The sequence below is a fragment of the Athene cunicularia genome, assembly GCF_003259725.1.
Source record: "Athene cunicularia isolate RWA chromosome 1 unlocalized genomic scaffold, athCun1 chr1_part1, whole genome shotgun sequence".
NCBI lineage: Eukaryota > Metazoa > Chordata > Aves > Strigiformes > Strigidae > Athene > Athene cunicularia.
Genome location: NW_020799091.1, coordinates 27455242 through 27474790, shown reverse-complemented (window position 1 = coordinate 27474790; position 19549 = coordinate 27455242). Strand labels below are relative to the sequence as shown.

Here is a 19549-nt window from a genome sequence, read left to right as displayed (position 1 = left end):
TGGCAGCCTGTCTGGAGGCAAGTGGCATGTTATCTTATAACATATAGATGGACATTTTGAGAAATAGAGAAAAAAAAACCAACAAAATAAAGCAGGCAGAAGTGCTGGCTGGAAAAAGAGGACATGTCCAGGAAAACCCAAATGGGTGGCAGCTATGGCCAGCACAACCCTCCCTTCATGATGTTCCTATTTCCCACTGAACAGCAAACAATGGTGACAAATATATGTAATGTTTCATTGCTAAAATTATTTGTATTTCAGGTAGAGATGCTGGACTCCTCAATTTAATGCTGGCATGTGAAATTATCAGTTCACAGTCTCAAGCACAGAGACAATAACTGGTGCAGCACACATTGTCACTGCAGCATATTTTTAGACTCTTGTAGGCGTTTGTAGTTGTTTCAAAGTGCCTTGATGATTTTTCATGCTTTTTTCCAGCAGGAATGGAGATGGCTTCTTGAGCTGGGATATAATGACCGGTGTGCAAAAAAATGGCCAAGTAACTGTGTTTTCTTCTCAGGTCAGGGCAGATTTGGGGGAGACAAAAGCAATTCTGAAGCTGCACAACCATTCCTTCTGCTTTCTCTCTGAAAGGCTCTGTGATGTTAGCCAGAAACATTTTTTGTGAGTCTGCCCATTTTACCTTGTTCTCAAGCAGGGATGTGCTCCTTAGGAGTTGCAGAAAGATTTCACTCACAGATATTTAGGCAGGGGCTAGGTTTCTCTCTTGCACTCCCTGAAGGCATGCTGTCCTTGGGAAAAGGCCAATTAAACTCAGATGCTTTAATCTCATTATAAAAGAAAACCTGTGAAAATTTGATTTTAATGGGTAGCAGACTCACAGTTCCTATGAGATCAGTGCTGAGTTGTTCAGAAACTAATGTTTTTCCACAGGACTCTGGCAGGGCTGAGCTGAGCCCTGCAGGGAGCTGGGACTGAAGAGCAGTGGGAGAGCTGGAGGACAGGATTTTGCTCCTTGCAAGTCACCCATCACAAGGATGGTCTCATCCAACAGCTTTCCTGGGGCTGGGGACAGGTTTCTAAGATGATTCTCAGACAATGGCTCATCTCTGATCAAATCAGGGTTTGTTGGGAGATCCAAGTATTGAGAGCAAGTGGTGACTCCATTATACATGAGGTGTTTACCATTGTGCAGAAGCTTTTCAGCAGCTTCCACCAAAAATTTTTGTCTCCAAATTAAACAGCAAGTGCCTCACTGTAATGATTACATGTTGATGGTTTTTAATATCTATAAATATATGTGCATGTATGTGCATTCATGTATGCAAATGTGTATGTGCAAACAGGTGTCACAGAGTGTATAATCACATCCACAATCAGACTCAGACCTGCCTGACAGCACATACACTTTAAAAAATGCTTTTTGCTCAAAGCTTTACTCTAAGGGGTCTAACAACTGAATGTAATATCTGGTGCCTGCTCCTGCACTTGATGGATATTTTTCATGGCCTGAATTCGGGTTCCTTTGACAAGGGGATTCATGAGATATAGAGTGGAAAAAACAAACAGTTTTTTTATAAAGTCAACCAATTCTTAAAATAATCATGCATGCCTGGGTGTGCATGCAAATTGCAGGACCTAACCTTGCTTGTCAAATTGTCTACATTTATTTTTGGTTAGTGCATACTGAGCCCTGGACTTCAGGAAAGTGGTGTTGGAAGACAGTACAGCAAGATTTCAGGTCTCTAAAATGGTCGTACAGAGCAGCTGGCACCACTAAGATGGAAACATAGGTGTGCACAGGGTTAAAAGCACTGCATTGTAACTCATTGGGTCCAAAAGGCATGGTGGGACCATTAAACTTGAACCTACACACCCTCAGCCTGTCAGTCCATCTCATCCTTGGCTGTCTTGGGAGAGAGGGCTGCCAGCAGTATGATTCTGTCAAGGAAGTTTTACTGATATGAGGGAAATGTGCCCTGTGATGTTGGGAAAAGGCTTGGGCTATTATCTTTAAAAAAATGTTGGCCCTGTTTGGACCAGTTCCAGGATACATTGCTGGTTTTCCATTTGAGAGTCATAATAATAATTCATATAGTCAGTTTGCTGTGATTTAGCAACATAAAGGCACATAAAAGGCAGAGTCATGTAATTATACTCCAGGAACAATGGGTCTCTGTGAGCTTAATGTCAAGGTGTTCTGCACATGAGTTGCTGGTGATATTTTTGAATGTCTGTCCCTTTTATTGGAACAGATCCCTGGAAGAAGAGGATGAGGGCAGTGGGCAACAAATACCAGGAGCAGCTGAGATGGGGAAAGGGGTTGAAGTGGAAGGTGGAGCCAAGAAGAGATGGGAAAGTCCCAGCCAAGGCGAGGAGGGGGTCACAGGTGGTCACAGTAGGAGTGCTCAGAGCATCCAGCTCTACATATGCAACTTCTTCCCCACGGTGCACCACTGGAGAGTAATATCCATCCTTCCTCCCTCTACCCTGCCCTGCCTTGGGGCTCTGGACTGACTTCTCTGTCCAGAGTGCAACTGGTGGGCTGTAATACATAGAGCAATTCAAACATCAACACAGTGATCAAAGGGGGCCAAAGAAGAAAAACAAATGTTGGGAATTAATGGGAAAGAAACAGAGCAGAGCAGAAAATGTAAGTACATCACTGTAGAAGTCAATGGTGTGTCGTCTTTTGGACAGTGCGTGGGGGTCTGGTATCTCCATCTCCAGAAGTGGAAAGGACACAGTGATGGGAACCCGAGAAGTAGGAAATATGGGACCGGTCTTACAGAGCTCAACCTGGAAAAAGGTGAATGGAAACAGACATGAAAAAGGTCCATAAAGTCCTGATGGACACAGATGAAGCTACTAGTTTCCACCACTACAAAATTCAGGAGACATGAAGCTAGCTGTGTTGGCATGAACACAGTGGTCAATATTTCCTGGTTTCCAGAAATCTAGTTTTAATAGCTAGCCCTTTCCAAGTCTTCAGAGGTTTGAAGTATGTGACCATAAACATAACGTACCAGAGGCAACCTTAATTCCACTTTAACTAATTCTGCTGCAGGGTTTTGCACGGAGTGCCAGCCAACCAGCCATTTTCGAGGGACTTAGAAGTCTTTTAGCACCTGGAAATCCATTGGAGAGTTCCTGCATGACTTTTAGGTCACTGTACTGTGAAAATCCTCCCACGCCAAAGGATAATTTTTGTAACCGTGAGGCACATCAAACACCACAACCAGTTCCACTCTATGTCCACCAAAAAAAAACAGCACAAAGCAGGTAAAGAAGGGAGCCTCCATGCAACATCATGCTGCTGCTGTGCAGTACCATGTCCCTGCTCCCGAGGACTCTGTCTAACCTTGCCACATTGCTCCCAGGGATGGCACAGGACAGCAAACAAGCAACACAAGTAATTCTTGGCAGCAGCCTGTCCAGGGCTGCCCCGGGGCTTCCTGGGCAGCCTGGCTATGCAGCAGACCCAGTTTCTCACTGTTCCACTGTTAGACAAGCTTTTATTAGGACCTGGTAGGAGTTTATGTAAAACCATTTATTATTTTTATTGCTGCCTCAGCAGAAGCATTCCTACTCTCAGCAACATCAGGAAAGTTTTAGGGGTTCATATGGAAGAGACAGACCCTGGCATCAGTAAATTCTTATTGTTTGGATTATTATATGTTCTAAACAATCTCTTTGGTGTCAATATTTCTTGTGTTAGATGCTATCAGTAATTGTCCTCCTTATTCATCAATTAATGTTCATAATGAAAATCTACCCAGACAGTTTATCTCACTAAACTACTCTGATGTGTTTGTCATCATGGCATCTGAATGTCCAGTACTGCAATTGCAATCAAGGGGACAGCTCATCCACGGTATGATTTTTCTCTCATTCCCCAGAGACAGCCAGAAGAAAACAGCAGTGAGAGACAAAATAACGCTCTTGCTGCTTTTAAACATCAGCCTCCAAGGAACTGGAGAAACAGACCTCTCTTATTAAACTGTAAATTGCTGGTGCCATGTCTAAAGGATCATGTTGGACTGCTAACATTAGATCAACATCCTTTTTTTTTTTTTTTTCACAGTTTGACAAAAGAGCTGTATCCTGACTGCTTGTATCAGTTAAAACTCTTCAAGACATGAGCAGCACACCCAACCAGTCAAGCCCACCTGTCTTTCTACATTAAGGAAGAGCTGCAGAGGTGGGGTCCCTTCCCTAGCCCAAAAAAACTCTTGCAAGATGCCCAGCTGAAAACTGGTTACATACCCCAACTGATACTGGTAGCTTCTGTGGTTGTTAAAGAGCTCAGAGATGTTTTGCCTGAAGTGGCAGGGGGGGAAAGGCAAGTACTTACAAGTACTTATTGTGTGAGAAGATCCAGATGGGAAAATACTACATCAGCAATAAATCACAGTAGTTCACTTGTCCCATAACACAGTTAAAAATATAGTGGAACAGGGATCTTACTAAGTTTTATGGGTTTTATCAAATACCTGAGAATAGTAACTATGGGCACAGGTAAAGAAAGCTTCTAGCAGGGTTTCGACGTGGCCTTAAACCACTGTTTTTTTCTCATTATTATTTTCATTCTTAAAAAGGATTTTTAAAGGATTTGAGGAATACTTAGTGTTTTCAGTGCATATGCCATCTGCCTGGGGAGGATGCCCTGAAGGCCTCCAGCAGGCATCCTCCAGGTCTGGCCATGCTGTCTGGAGGTGATGCCACCCCAGAGTTGTGCCCCTGAGAAAGACCAGGGAAACAGATCATTCAAAAAGGGAATAGCTGTGTAAACAAAGTGAAGCGTGTGGTCACCTGTAAAAGCATTTCTTTGCTATGCTGGTGAGGGTAAAGAAAACCTGCAGCGCTCATCAAGGCAGTGTCACCTCATGCTCCTCCACATTGTGATGAGCAAACCCCAAGTCCTTCTGCACTGCAGTTGGGATCTGAAACATGGAAGAAACCAGTTTATGTGGCAGAGACTGTGCTGAACTACACTGTTTAAAGGCAAATCAGCAGATTCAGGCAACTCTTAAATTAAGTTATGCCTGAGAGTTGAAATGAAGGCTAAGGGGCTGCATGCTTCTCCTGGTGGGAGAAGCACAGCTAAGCTCCAGGATCACCAAGGTTTCAGGAAGCAAGTGTGACTGCTAAAAGAAGGAGGCCTCTGGGTGTGCTGGAAAGAGCACGGATGATCAAATCTGTATCACTGAACTGTCGCTGCAAAGGGTTAATCTGCATGATGGGGCAGAGTGAACCCTTAGCAGGTTTGCTGATGACACCACACTGGCAGGAGTGACTGATACAACAGTGGGCCATGCTGCCATCCAGAGGGACCAAAATAAGCTGAAGAAATGGGCTGACAGGAACTTCATTATGATTTTGTATATATCCTGCACCTGGGGAGGAACACCTCAGGCACCAGTACACACTGGGGAACACCCAGCTATCTGGAAAGCAGCTTGGCAGAAAAGGACCTGGGGGTCCTGAAGACACCAAGTTGACCATGAGTCAACAATGTGCCCTTGTGGCAAAAAAAGTGAATGGTATCTGGGGCTGCATTAGACAAAGTATTGCCAGCAGGATGAGGGAAGTGATCCTTCCCCTCTGCTCAGCACTGGTGAGGCCACTCCTGGAGTGCTGTGTCCAGTGCTGGGCTCCCCAGTACAAGAGAGACATGGACATACTGGAGAGACTCCAACAAAGGGCTATGAAGATGATGAAGGGATTGGAGCATCTCTCCTGTGAGGAAAGGCTGGGAGAGTTCAGCCTGGAGAAAAGGCGGCTCAGGGGGGATCTCCTCAATGTATATAAATACCTGAGGGGAGGGTACAGAGAGAATGGAGCCAGGCTCTTTCCAGTGGTGCCCAGTGTCAGGACCAGAGGCAATGGGCACAAAGCTGAAACACAGGAGATTCCCTGTGAACATCAGGAAACACTTTTCCACTGTGAGGGTGACCGAGCAGTGGAACAGGTTGCCCAGAGAGGTTGTGGAGTCTCCATCTTTGAAGGTCTTCAAAAGCTGACTGGACTTGGTCCTGGGCACCTGTTTCTAGGTGTCCCTGCTTGAGCATGAGAGGTTGGACCAGAAGTCCCTGCCAACCTCAACCATTCTGTAATTCTGTGAATCTAATTGTTCCCACCAGCATGTGCTCTTAACACATTACTCTGTCATATTGAACTTTCTTAGCATTGAAGTGACATGGAGAAAAGCTGGTGAATTTTAGTTGACATTCATGACCTCTTTCTAGTTCTCAGCTTCTGGAGGCAGGGACAAGGAGCACATTCCTGACCAGTGACAGAAGTGGCTCTGGGAAACACGTATTCCCAACAAGGTGCCACGTGATCCTCGGCACAGGAGCAGCAATGGGGAACAGCACATCTGATGTGGACAGAGAGACAGGATGTCCACATGGGCTTTTGTGGCTGAAACACATTCCCCAGCTTTCTGAGGCCATGGGAAATGCTTCTTCCTAGTTTTTCCTGTAGTCAAGCCACAGGAAAAATTGCTTTTGTGGTAAATACAGTTGGAGCTGAATAACACTAATAAGGATAGCTTTTCTGCAATTAATTATTTTCAAAATGGACTGAGATTCAGCCAAATGCTAATGAAGTCAGAGGAAAAAGAGAGCCGAGCCATGCATGAAGCACTGAAAAAGCTTTACCAGCAGTTTGAGCTGTGTCATTTTCTTCACCGAACCAGATGGATACATCTTCCTGCAACCATTTTCAGTCACTTTTCACATTTGAGCTCTTCATTCCTTATGTAAATGGTATCACTTAATTCCTGCACTAGTATTTTAAAAGACAAACTAATATAAGATGAAAGACTGACATACAGTGGGAAAGCCTGAGCCAGAATGTGAAAATATTAATAGAGTGGATGAGAAATAGCTTGTTTAGTCTGAGATACTTGCTTACTGTAAAAATAGGATGGGGGAAAAGGCAAAATGGAAAGAAACTCATGCAAGAGGGACTGCCTAATATTTTTTAAGCACCAGATACAAAAAGAGATGTAGGGACACAGGGCGTTGCAGGACTGTAAACTGTGCTGTCATGATTGGTCTTAGGATAAATGAGCAAAGGCTGTGAGAACTGCTTGATCACACAGAGCTACTGAGGAATGGATGGTGGCGTGAGTGGTAGATGAATTCCCTGTGCTGACACACTGACTGGGATGATTGGCAGTCTGTATATTTAAAAAGAGACCATGAGGATTGTTGGCTCTTTTTTCCCCAAAGATTTTCAGCCCTGGTTTGGATTATCAAAGTATATGGCTCATCCAGCACATGGGTATTTACTATCTGGCAGGCCAGGTTCTTGAGCTTTTGCTGTATAGAAATAGGCCCGCCTCACCTTTGTGATCCAAATGACTTTACAAACCTTCTGTTATGCATGAATAACATCTTCCCTTAAACCTTCCTATTCGTATGCAACTAAACTACACAGAGGTCTTGAGAGTGCCTCCCCCATATTTCAGGAAAGCTCAGCCATCCTCTTCTTTTCCAAATCATCCAGCCTCTATTAGAAACATCTTTTATTTTTAAATCAGTGGTGTGGAATTGCTGGATTTCAGAGTCCAGGAGAGGGTAAGGCAGACAAGTTTGCTGGTGACAACAGATGAGATATGTAAAGACCAGAAAAAGGAAGTGTATAATCACCCCAATAAAAAACATGCTTACAATATGTACGAAGTTATTGAGGAATAGCTAGCTGTCTTCATGCCCTTTGACAGTGGGCTGCTATTAGGCGGAATGATGTAATTAAAATTACTCAGACCAAGTAGTTTGAAAGTCCTTCCCACTCCCCTTCTCCAAGCCCAACTATATCTCTGGGATTTCTGGGTCTGAAATACATTAAAAGTTGTCTTGCAAATGTGCATGAGGTTTGATACAGTATGCGTGTGTGGGATTTACTGCAAGTACTGCATGAAGTTGACCTGCAGATGGACTGTGGCCATTTGCCAAGGACATGGAGGTGGCTCAATGGACAAGGACAGTGGCAGCTGGCTCAGAATTACTTTGGATATACAGAGGTTCTGGGCAAATGCTCCGAATCTTCCAATGCCATCCTAAGTTTCTAGGCAGAAAAAGAAAACACCAAATGTGGAAAAGACCCTGGTGTACATCAGCCCCAATTACATGTCTGGGGATAATATACCTGAGTCACACCTTTCTGAAGAAGGTACACTAGTCCACTTCAACCTTAGCAGGGTCAAGAAAGGGGAGATGGACCTGAAGTCAGTGCATGGTGACCCTGGCCAACAGTGTCAGCATTGCTCCAGTCTGTGCATCGTATGGGACTGAAAAAATAAAGATGATGCTGAGATCTGCTAAAACCGCACATCACCCACTGGTGATGGTGGAAGCCACCTTCAGAGGCAGCAAGGAGGTTCTTCTCTCTGGTAGTAAAACAGGAGTGCCATAATACCCTGGTGACTTAGGCTTGGTTTCTCCAGTCTACCCTTGAGCTGCTATGTGTGTGCAGCCTCTGTTGAATTTCCACACACAAATCCCAAAGCATGTTACACACGGGACCAGCTAAACCTGTTGTGGAAGATGAGAAATGGAGATGTAGAGTATTGTCACAAGGGGCAACTTTAACTACCTATGTGCATCCTCTTGCCAAACCAATGACTTAAGCTTGGAGTAGCCCTTATTAAGTAAATTGAAAGATAATTTTCTCTCTGAGGCAAAAGGAGTCCCTCAGCAGAGAAGAAACCATGGTCATCAAAGCACCAAACTCTGTAACAGGAACCTTGGGATCAATAGAAGACAATGAAGAAAAAGAAGGACTCGTTCTCTCAGAATAACAGAGGATAAAATGGGATAGCAGCTGATGCAGGTGAAGCAGCCCTCGGGGGAAATGTGCTAGCACTTCCTAGTTACTGCTTTGGTACTGCCCTGTGTGCAAGCGATGGTGTCAAGAGCTGGAATTGCTTGGAGTATTGTGGCTTGCTCTGTGTCCCAATGCCTGTCTGAACAACTCACCAGAATAAAGAGAATATATCACTTGCTGTGGTTTGCCATTTCTGTCTCTGTTCTATTGGTTTGGGTGTTGAGTGTTTTTTTGCTGAAGCCAGTGTATGCACTGCAGAAACACTGTGGCCATTCACAGCACCAGAGGTGTATATATACAGCATAGTAAATTACATGGGGAAAGTGTTAATACCAGTGCAGCCATTCTCATTACACCTACTGCCATTTCTAAATGTGTTTTAATTAATAAAGAAGTCAGCGGAAGAAGAACATTCAGAGGAAGCACTGTTATCAGTGCAGGTGGGTAAACGTGGTGCACAGATAAGACACGCACCTTGGCAGAACTTGTAATCTGCTCATTTCATACTCTTCAGGTCTCTTATTACAGGGTTTTCCAACGTGTCTCTTTTCTGATTTACTCATACATGACATTGAAAATGATGGAAGAGCTGGTGAGAATGGGGAGGGGGAGGAAGTTGTTGGGGAAACAGTCACATATGTTTGAATCACAGACTAATAACTTGTCTGCTGGTGAGTTATGTTTTTGTTAATTTGTTTTTACAAAGCTAAAAGTGAGGGTCTTTAAATTCAATTTTTATTTTATTTGTTTTTTTATGAACAAGCCAAGCAATCAGGAGAACAAGGCAAGATGGTGGTGAAGAGGCAGGGCTGACCTGCAAAACATCCTGGTCCCTGCCAGGGTCAGACACCACTCAGGTCATTTCACATGTGCCTCAGTTCAGCTTTGCGTAAGATGAAATCAGAACTTTCCTTGTGGAAGTGTCTTGATGTTTTACTGCTGTAAAGCACCTTTATCTCAGGGCTTACATTTAATAAACGTGCAGGGAGTTAAATAACAACAACAATGATAATCTTATTAAATCAGCAGTGTGCTTTTCATAGAATTTAACACTTTTCAAAGGAGGAAAAGAGTGAGGCTGCTTTCGGCTCAGACTTGTTTTCACCTCCCTCGCCAGCCCTCCCTCTCAGCAGTGCCATAGAGGCCCTGCACTTTCTGGGCAAAGATCCCAAGGCAAAACTCTCCAAACAAAGCTGCTTTTCTTGTTACTTTGAAGATCTCTGGAGAGCAAGCCTATTTTTCTGCTGCCTTATATTTGTTATTTAAGCAAGATCTTTTCCTACAGCCTAGTGTGTTCAGAAAGGAAAGCTCACTGTCAAATTCCCATTTCCTCCCTTCTTTTTTAGCACACAGTTGCTGCTGAAGCCATTAGTAACTGGTTAATGGCTTCTTCAGGGAAAGGGACGTGATCTGCCACCTCTTTCACTGCAGAGGTGCTGTGATGAAACCTGCCTTGGACTAAGGTTTTGGGCTGCTCCCAGCTTCAGCTGTAGGCTGCGGTGGGTGCTGGTCAGACCCTGACACCCCTCTGAACAGCTAAGGCTTTCCACCCTCTGGGATCCCCCAGTAAAGTGTGACAGTGGCCTGAAAATCCGGGTGCCCCCTCCCTACAAATGCAACCTTCATGTCCCAGTTTCTCTCTCTGCTCATCACAGGACATGACAAGCAGCTCCTACCCCCTTTAAGATACCTGTGTGCCTTGCAAATATTTCTCCTAATTGTAGCTTCCTTTTCCCACCTTATCTAATAGCACCATATTAAGCCCATATTTTATGGTCCATAGACCATATAAGTCACACTTGCCTGGCTGCACAGCTGTCATCTGTCACAGCAGTCACGAGCAAAAATCTCCCCAACCCTGCCAGCAAAGCCAGGTGGGGGCTACAGCAAACTTTCATGGAGGAGGGAAGTAAATTATAGCAGAGGCGCTCTGGCCTCAACAAGTACTGCTGGTCGGTGGGGCAGGCCCAGCGGGAGCTTATGCCTGGCACCACCGCTGGCTTCCTCAGGCCACATGTCCCAGCAGCGGCTGCCCACCAGCTGAGGCAGGTGAGTGCAGGCATCTTCCACCAAAACTTCCCTTTCAGCAGCTTCATGAGAGCTATGGCTATAAACTTTCTCACTGCAACATGGCCTTGGCCAGGGTAGCATTGGCCAGGTCACCTTTACAGCCAAAATCTGCCTCCCACACGGGTGTGGAGCAAGGACCACACAACCAAGAAGCCTTGCCTACCTGCCCTTCATCCCTAAAATGATGACACGCTTAATGAGCTCCATGGTCTGTAAAGAGAATTGATCAAACAACAGCTTCTGAGTAAGTTACTTGTGGCATGAATATATTGCCATAGTGAGAGGATAAAATTCCCAACACAAATGGCAACTCTGCAGCAAGTATCTGACATAATTACAGTAATTATATTGCCTCCACACTCTTTTATAAATCAGTGACAGTATATATTTAATGAGCTCTTTCCTGTTCAGCAGGTTGCTCCCAGCCACTCAGATCTGCAACTGCAATGCAGAGGTATCTTAAAATAACATTAACCCTTGGAAGCGATGCCCCTTTCTGTGGGGACACAGGAGAGTCTTTCAGAGCAGAGCCTGACTCTGCACACCCTTCCTGGTGCCTCTGGAAAGCACAGGCAGGCTTCGGAGTGAGCCCACACACAGATCTGATTTGCCCTGGTGAGTAAACTTTTTGCCAGTCTTGCCTGCATGAGCTGGATGCAAGCACCATCGGGACGTAACCTGTTTGAAACCTGCACGCAGGTTACAAGCAGCTCAGCCCACAGTGGCTTATGTTGCATAGTCTGATGCTGTGTCCTGTAGGAAAGCCAAGGTTTTTCTTGCCTTTTCAGAGCAACCAAATATTTTTGCAGCCGCTCAGCTAGCAGGTGTCTAAATAATAGTCCATCAGCTTTACCCATGCAGAGGTACCTCTGGAGGCCCAGCAGGACACTTGTGGCAGTGCCAGCGCTCTCTGTGCACAGAGTGTGCAGCTGGCTGGGGCTGCTCGGCACAACCCGTGCATCCCAGTCAACAGGGAGGTAACATGGTCACTCCAGGGATGTGCTGCATTTGGGCCATCTAAAATCCAGCTCTACTCTGCAGAGAAGCCTGTGACATTTTCATTCTGGGGACAAAGTTTATCATGTCTATCACCAGGAGCACACAACGAAGCAATCCCACACCTGGCAGGAAGGCCGGCACAAAGCTAGGCACTAAAACACCAACACCAGATCTTCACTGCAAACTCAGAAGTCCTCTGCCCTCCATGGCCAAGACCCTTAGCTGTGTCCCCTGCTTCGGCCCCATAAACCTGCCCACTGACGCTCAGGAATTTAAGAGCCAGCTCTAAAACCTGAAAATGAGTGCACACAAGACCACCACAGCCAACTCCCATGTGCCCCCCATGCAGTGGGGCTGCCCCCTCCTGCTCATGCCCCCATGACAGAACCACACTGGGTCCCCCAAGGGACCTGATTAACTCTTCAGGCTCCAGAATGGACGAGCAGGCCCCTCACCAAATGCAATTAAAATCAGCACAGAGTGGCTACTCTACCTTGTTGCTCTCTGCCAGTCTGCACCGTGTATGCATATGGCACACCTGGCCCCCTGCACTCCCTGCTGCCAACTGGGCAAGGAAAAAAGCTGCAGAACTGCAGGACAGCGGGCAAGTATCAGGCTTGCCGTGCAGTCCCCTTGTGTCTGGCCAGAGGAGACTGTGCTCTCCTCCTGCTGCCCACCCCAGGGTGCCATCTCCAGCTCTCACCCTAACGCTGTGAGGGTAGGAGAGATGTGAAGAGCTCAGGGTACATGGACACTCAGGCAGGTGTTCCCAAACAACAGAAATGTCTAAAAAAATAAAAGAAGCTGAGAGATAAATGCTAGTTTTAAAGCAATTTGCTTTAAATAAAACTGCCATAAACCATCCCCAACTGAAGCAGAAGCTTGGGTGATCCCACTGATGTCGTGTATCCCCAAAAGCACCTTTGGAAAGCTTCACCTGATGCGTTCCCCAAGGCCCTGTGTTGCCTGGGGACTGCTCCTCTTCAGCAGCTGGTACCACCTGGGAGCTCCTCACCTGTCAGGGGCTGAAGGCACGCAGGGTTACAAGGGATTTAAGCCATACTACAGAGCTACATCACCTGGTGACCATGGCACCGCTGCTTTTTAGAAAAGCATTTATTATTTATTAGTCTATTTATAGACAGTCATGTGGATTTTGGGTAGCTCCCAAAGTGTTTGGAGGCCTCAAATATTCAGATTTATGCCTAAAATTTTTTTGATATCTATCATCAGACACATGCAGCTGTAGCTCAGAGGAGCACTGAGCATATGCCTTATCTTCATTGACTCCAAAAGGATTTACAACACTTGTGTTTTGATGCTCCTCTGAACAGAGACACATTCCTGGAGCCTTACGGCAGATCTACGTGGTGACTTCTCCTAAGGTAAGAGTCTGCTTAAAACAAAAAATAACCAGACAAGCAGTCTTGTACCCTCAGCTGCCTGGGGATTTTAAACTCACATCACAAGGTGCACCATGGAGGTCACGGGCACCATGGTTTGCCTTCCTGCAGCACTGCTCCTCTTCTTGAATCTCAGCTTGTCAAAGGAAAAAGAAAACTAACAATTTTAGCTGACAGCATATGAGGAGCTCAGGATTTACTTAGGCGTCAAATAATACAAATAAAGTAGCAATTCAGAGCTCAAAGCAAATAAACACTAACCTAAAATCTGTTCCTGGGATATATAATGTCAAGTCAGCCCAAAATGCTAACACACTATGCTATTTGACTTAAACTGTTCCCTTTGCATTTTTTAACCTCTTTTAACCTCGCTGCTAACCAGCAATCAATGTATTGTATCTTCAGATGCTTTAGAGATTAAGATGATTCTCTGGCTTGGGCTCAACCTGCAGTGGCATCTCGAGGTCCCCCACGAGGTGAGGTGCTGGCTGCCAGGCGGCACAGCTCCCCGACCCGAACATCACACCGATGCCCCTGAACCACAGCACTGACCAGCACAAATCTCACAGGGGACTTTCCTCCACCTGGAGTGGCTGAATGCCCAAGTGGGGAAACAAACACACACCTCCTCCTGTGACACCCCTTCACCTGCAGCACCAGAGGAAACTTCAGAAATCATCCTTTTATGCGTGAACATAAACAAATCATGAAAATCAGATCCTTGCACAGAAAGCTTGTGGATGGGCCACGCTAGCCTGCAAAGTCTGGGTGCTTTTTAACACAAGACAAGGAGAGGAATTAATCTGCCTCCTCCCGCATTTGTGCCTGTCTGAGACTCTCATGTTAGCAGGATGCTTTGCGCTTCACTACTTCTTCATTTGTTGTTACTTTCAAATGATTTCCCACTGAAAACCAACACGCTTGTTGTTGACATCGTAGTACAGGAAATTAAATCCGACATTTCAGTGTTATCTGATTTCCCATCCCTGTACAGCATTGTATGATTTCACCACCTACTCATTTGTTTTCTTCACACACAAATGCATTTAGAGAAAATACAATCCTTGGAAGAGTATTTAGTCAGAGAAAGGATGTAATCAACTTGGATAGAAATCAAGACAGCAAATTTGCTTGAAAATGGGGAAGGGAGGAGGAAATGAAAAGGTTTCTTTCCTGTGAAAGTAGGGCACCAAAAAATTTTATGGCAAACTATAGCATGAAAAGTAAAATAGTTGAAAAACTTCACAGGAAACACTGCTCCTGAACTATTGCACTAAAACTCGAAGTAAAAGATCTGATTCATCAGACATCTTCTGTGTTCATAAAAAAAAAAAAAAAAAAGAAGTTATGGGAAAAGACTCACAAACTTTTCCCAGGGCAAAATAACTAGATGTCCCAGATATATCAGCATTTAAGATCAAATCATCAGTAACCGAGTCATGCCAGGAGAATGTGCAGAATGTAGACACCTAAGGCCAAAACTGGGATTTGAAAAGTTCCTTCACACTATCTAATCCATCAAAATATGCAGTCCAAGGGAAGAGGAGAAACGTAGCACACTAGCGAGCAGCTGGGGCACAAATCTTAGGGATTACCCCAAGAGCCTATCCTCTCGAGCACCTTCCTTCAGCCGTTTTACTGGACCTGGTTCACAGCACAGAGGACCACCAGCCAGCACCTCACTCTGCTGGGGGCTCTGCAGGCAGATGGTCCTGGTGGAGGCAAGGAAAGCTCATTATTATGTTATGCAGAAATGCAGATGCTGTCCTCCATCTCATACACCCCTCTAGTGAGTCAGCTCAGGTTTAACAAGATCAGTGATCACTAGTGTCAGGACTAGGACTTATAATTTTCTTGACTATGTGTAACTATTCTAACTTATAGGTATTTATGCAAGTTTCACAGCAGTTTACAGTCCCAGACATTATGTAAATATAGTTAGGAAATCTTAACATATTTTCTAGTTAATTTCAAGTTATTAAAGTCAGAGCCAATCTTTCTTCCAGTCCTTTGACACCTCCTGAGAGCAGGATAGCGTGATCAGTCCTCTACTCCAATAATTTTCCAGTTCATATTATGTTCGCAAAAATAAGAGAGAGGACAGCTGGACAGGTCAGGAGATTGTCCAGGGCAGTTGCCTGCCCCAAATCAGGATTCACCTCTGGCCAATGTGTTTTCATCAGGTACGTGCCAGATCGCCATGCACATCTGAAGACTCCCTCTTTGTTATAATGGAGCACTCTTCCAGAGCTCCATAATCTTTCCTGTTAAACGGTTCCTCCCTAGTGACTAATCTAAATCTTCTTTGATTCAGTAAGCCTATTATTTCTTGTTCTAGCCACCATGAACATAAAAGACACGGAAAAGATGAAAGGAATAAATTGTTCTCTTTGTGTTTTCCTTTGAGTATTCTATAGGCAAACCTACTCAAACTCCTTCAATCTTCTTGTATTTCTCATTCTCATGTTTTCTTGATTTCTGTTAAATCTCATTGCTCTTCTCTGAACTGTCTCTGTTTTTTCCTAATAAGTATGACATGTAAAATTAGACCTGATACTTGAGTTGAACAGTTATTTTATGTCATATGGATGATATAGTCCTTATACATCTCAATGTTTCTATTCATTTTGCAGCTTCACTATGTTAGAATGGGTCACAAAATGAATGCCAGCCAACTACCTGACCTTTTTCTGCCAAGCTGATCTTTAATTCCTCTCTTTCCTCTTTACAAAGTTTGTCAGTTCTGTCCAATTTCTCAAGATTATTTTGAATCCTAATTCCACCCTTCAATGTGCTTGCAACCTCACCTGCCTCAACATACAATACAAAACTGTCTCTTTTTCCCCTGCTATATATCCTGCCTGAAACACAACACAAAGCAGTCACAAAATCTTTCTTCTGCATATGTATCCTGCAATCCAACAATCACTGCTTATGCTATTTTTTTTTCTGTACTCCTCCAAAAAAAAGACAAAGACACAAAAGTTTTTTGTTTTTTTTTTAAAAAACACAATATTTTTACTGAAAGCACTGATAAGAAAACATAAAAGCGTGAAACAATAGACTAACTTCCCCACAGGGACATGTATAGGAAGCTACGGGATGTTTGAAAAGTGTGTGTGCTGTGGAAGTGATCTCTACAAATGTAAAAAGATTTTACAGTTTTAAAACTGTAGAGGAAGAGGGAATAGGAAGACCTGCTCAATGCTTCAAGCACAAATCTTTTCCTCTCTCACTTGTTTTTCATTTTTACATAAGGAGGAGCAGGATTTGAACCTGTGTTGGAAACAGTTCTGTATTTAAGTCAGTGAAATTAAGCGGTTATTTCACATTGCTTAGCACAGTAATTCCTGTTCTTTCACTTTTTAGATTAGGCTATAAAACTCCATACAGTCTGCCTGCTTCAAAGTCCCACAACTGAGCAACACAGCACCACGGGACCAGATTCAGTGCTCCAAAGCTGTTGATTCCTACTGTCCTGACTAAAAAGTGTTAAGGGATGAATTTGACTTTCACACTGATAAAGTTACTGCAAGCTTTGGTAAAGACATTAAAGTGAAAAAAGGGTTGTTCAGCACCTTGATTTCTAAGGAAACTAGAGAAATAGGGAAATTAAAACTAATTCAGAACATGAATACAAATTTACATTAAAATTCAAGATATTACAAATCTTCTTAGTTCAAGTCCTTCTGTCATCAGAAAAGGTTATTTATATGGTAGCAAATGGAAGTCCCACATTTTAAGGACATTTTTCCACCTTTATCATTTAAACTTTTGGCTCCATTTTAAGCAACTAGCAAGCTGGAGTTAACTTATGCAATAAACTCACTCCTTTCAGCCATGCTGGAGTCACACCAGTGCTAGTTCTGCTCTCATTTACATCACGGTAAATAGCACATTTGCTCACACTGGCATAAATTCTTCACTGTATCGGAGGGAAGAGACAGACAACTTCCCAATTGTCAGGAGCTTCATGAGGTCCTGCAAAGTATCCACAGGAAAATTATATGATGACTTGGACCAGGAATTGCTCTGCCTTTGTGGACTTCAATAGGAACAGAAAAGTTCTGGTGACTTAAAGGAGTTTGTCCCAAACAGGAATATCTGTAAACACAGTAATGACTCACAGAAGATATCTTCTGCAAAGGGGAAAAAAAGAGCATGGAGCAAAAGAGAAAATCTAGGAGAGCAGTGGGAATGACAGAACAAGTTTAGCAATGGAAATGTGCATCAAAAGGATGCAATACCGGAAAGCAAGTGAAAATCTTTGAGAGACTTTTCACTGAGTTATAGTCAGTGAAACACCAAAGCATTTTTGGTCCAAGGAGATGCACATGAATCCCAAATACAAAGTGCTCTCAGTTATGTGACTACTCAGGATTTTGTGTAAAAATACAACTTCTGGCCACAGAGATCCTTATGCCATAGCTATTTTCACTTGGACAGAGAAATTAATATTTGGCAGCTCTGAAAATACTTCTGCTTCATGTGCTCTTGAAAGAATAAAGTTAGAATGAGCAAAAGTATAGAATTTGGTGCCCAGCAAGCAGTCCAGAAAATTAGACTCTGAAAATGACAAATTTTACATTATTTCACTAATTGCTGTGTGCAAACGACACAGTTCATTACAGAGCCACAGATTCTTTCCATGACTAGAAATAACTGGTGACCTGAAAAAAAATCCACAATCTATACAACCCAATATTGAGCTGAGTTGCAATTGTTTTGTGAGCTGAAGGAATGACTTCACTTACAGTCTTGAAGCTCCTGATGCAATAAGTTGGTCCCTCCTGTCACTAGTAAAAAGGAACATTTCCTCCAGTGGTAAGAATACAGTGCTTCAGATGTACTGTTCTTCATCCCCTCCATTCATGAGCAAAGACCACTTGTCCCCTTCCTCCTCAACAAAACCATTACGTCTTGGCAACTTGTCTGAAGTCAAGGAAGAGAGAGAAACTTGACTAATCTGATCCCAAGGAGCCGATCTGGATGAATCCCTCCTCCTATCATCCATTCCAATATGAACACTGATTTGGGAAGGAGTAAGTGGCTTCATGCGGCCTTGAGCCTGTGCTTCATAACTTTCTGTATCTGGCTTCTTATAACTAAGAAGAGAAAGAGAGAAGATGTTTAGTACCAAGAGGTCAATGTGTAGAAGCATCTTTGGCATTAGAACAAATCAGAAATTTCTGATAACCTAAAAGTTACCTGCACTTCAGACGCAATGTTAATGGCTAAGAGTACTGGTCATACAGCATTAAGACATTTCAATAGTAAAAGAGAGGAACTCTCCAAGTGAGGTTCTTTATGAGTCTGCTGAATTATGAAAAGGTTCATAGTAGACAATTGCAGGGGAATGGGCTTAATGACCCAAAAACCACTTTCTGATTCAATGTATTCTAGGTCAAAAAAAGCCCAGCAATGTCAAGTGTGCACGGTCTTCTTCACATACATGTGTTATCATGTTCTTTGGTATCTGAAGTTCTGTCCAGCTGACGTGAAGCTTCAGGAAAGATTATTGTCCTACAGAGTATACAGTAATACAGCTTCCATAAATTTGAAGCCAAATATGTTTTAGGGTGTTCTCAATATCTAACCACAACAGTGTCCAATATTTAATATAATCAGCACAAGATCAAAAGAATTGCAGAATAAAGGAATCCCTTTACAGAAATTTCTCATCCTTTGCATAACTACACACAGAAAGTTTTTAGGGTGAAAAACCTGTAGTGGTAGTGCTGATTCTGCAACAGACATGAGCACATATGTAGTTTTTATTCTAGATTTTGTCTCATTGAGCATTTGCAGGATCAGAAACACAATGCAGCAACAGATTTACTGTATTAGTTTATACTATACTGTACTACACCATACGATACATTACAGAAGACCCGAGCTACAGTAGAAATATATGAAGGTTTGGACTAATTTCAGACACTGTAAAAAATATTTTTGAAAGATGTTTGCTCACAATGCTGTTAAAAACAGGTCCACTGCAACCACCCTAAAGGGCAGTCAAAAAATGTAGCATAAAAAAATTAATAGAATTTGAAAAATCTCATTATAGTTCAGAAATTTGTTTGCTTAAAAAAAATAGAGCAAGATACTTTAGCCGTAGCAAGTTGCAAAAGAACAAACACACTACTTCTCTGTTTCTCTCTGGCTAAATTAAATAGACAAAAAACCCAAACCAACCAAACAAGTACAAATCTTTTAAAAAACATCTACTGCTACATTATGGAGAACTATCTTTTGAATTATTTGTTCACTTGATATTTACA

General features: G+C 43.4%; 1 protein-coding gene across 7 annotated transcripts in view; it reads right to left on the bottom strand.

Annotated features, from left to right (window-relative positions):
* Positions 1 to 8355: 8355 nt before the first annotated feature.
* Positions 8356 to 19549, bottom strand: part of ATP7B (ATPase copper transporting beta) — a 48887-nt gene continuing 37693 nt past the window's right edge. For 5 of the 7 annotated variants that reach the window (XM_026855521.1, XM_026855504.1, XM_026855476.1 and 2 more), the window contains one exon: positions 16300 to 18373. In XM_026855521.1, the coding sequence (XP_026711322.1) occupies positions 18109 to 18373 (265 nt within the window). In that variant the 3' untranslated portion in view covers positions 16300 to 18108. Of the gene's footprint in view, positions 8505 to 16299; positions 18374 to 19549 lie in introns of those variants that run through there. The other 2 variants (XR_003399077.1, XM_026855514.1) reach the window with 2 other exon arrangements.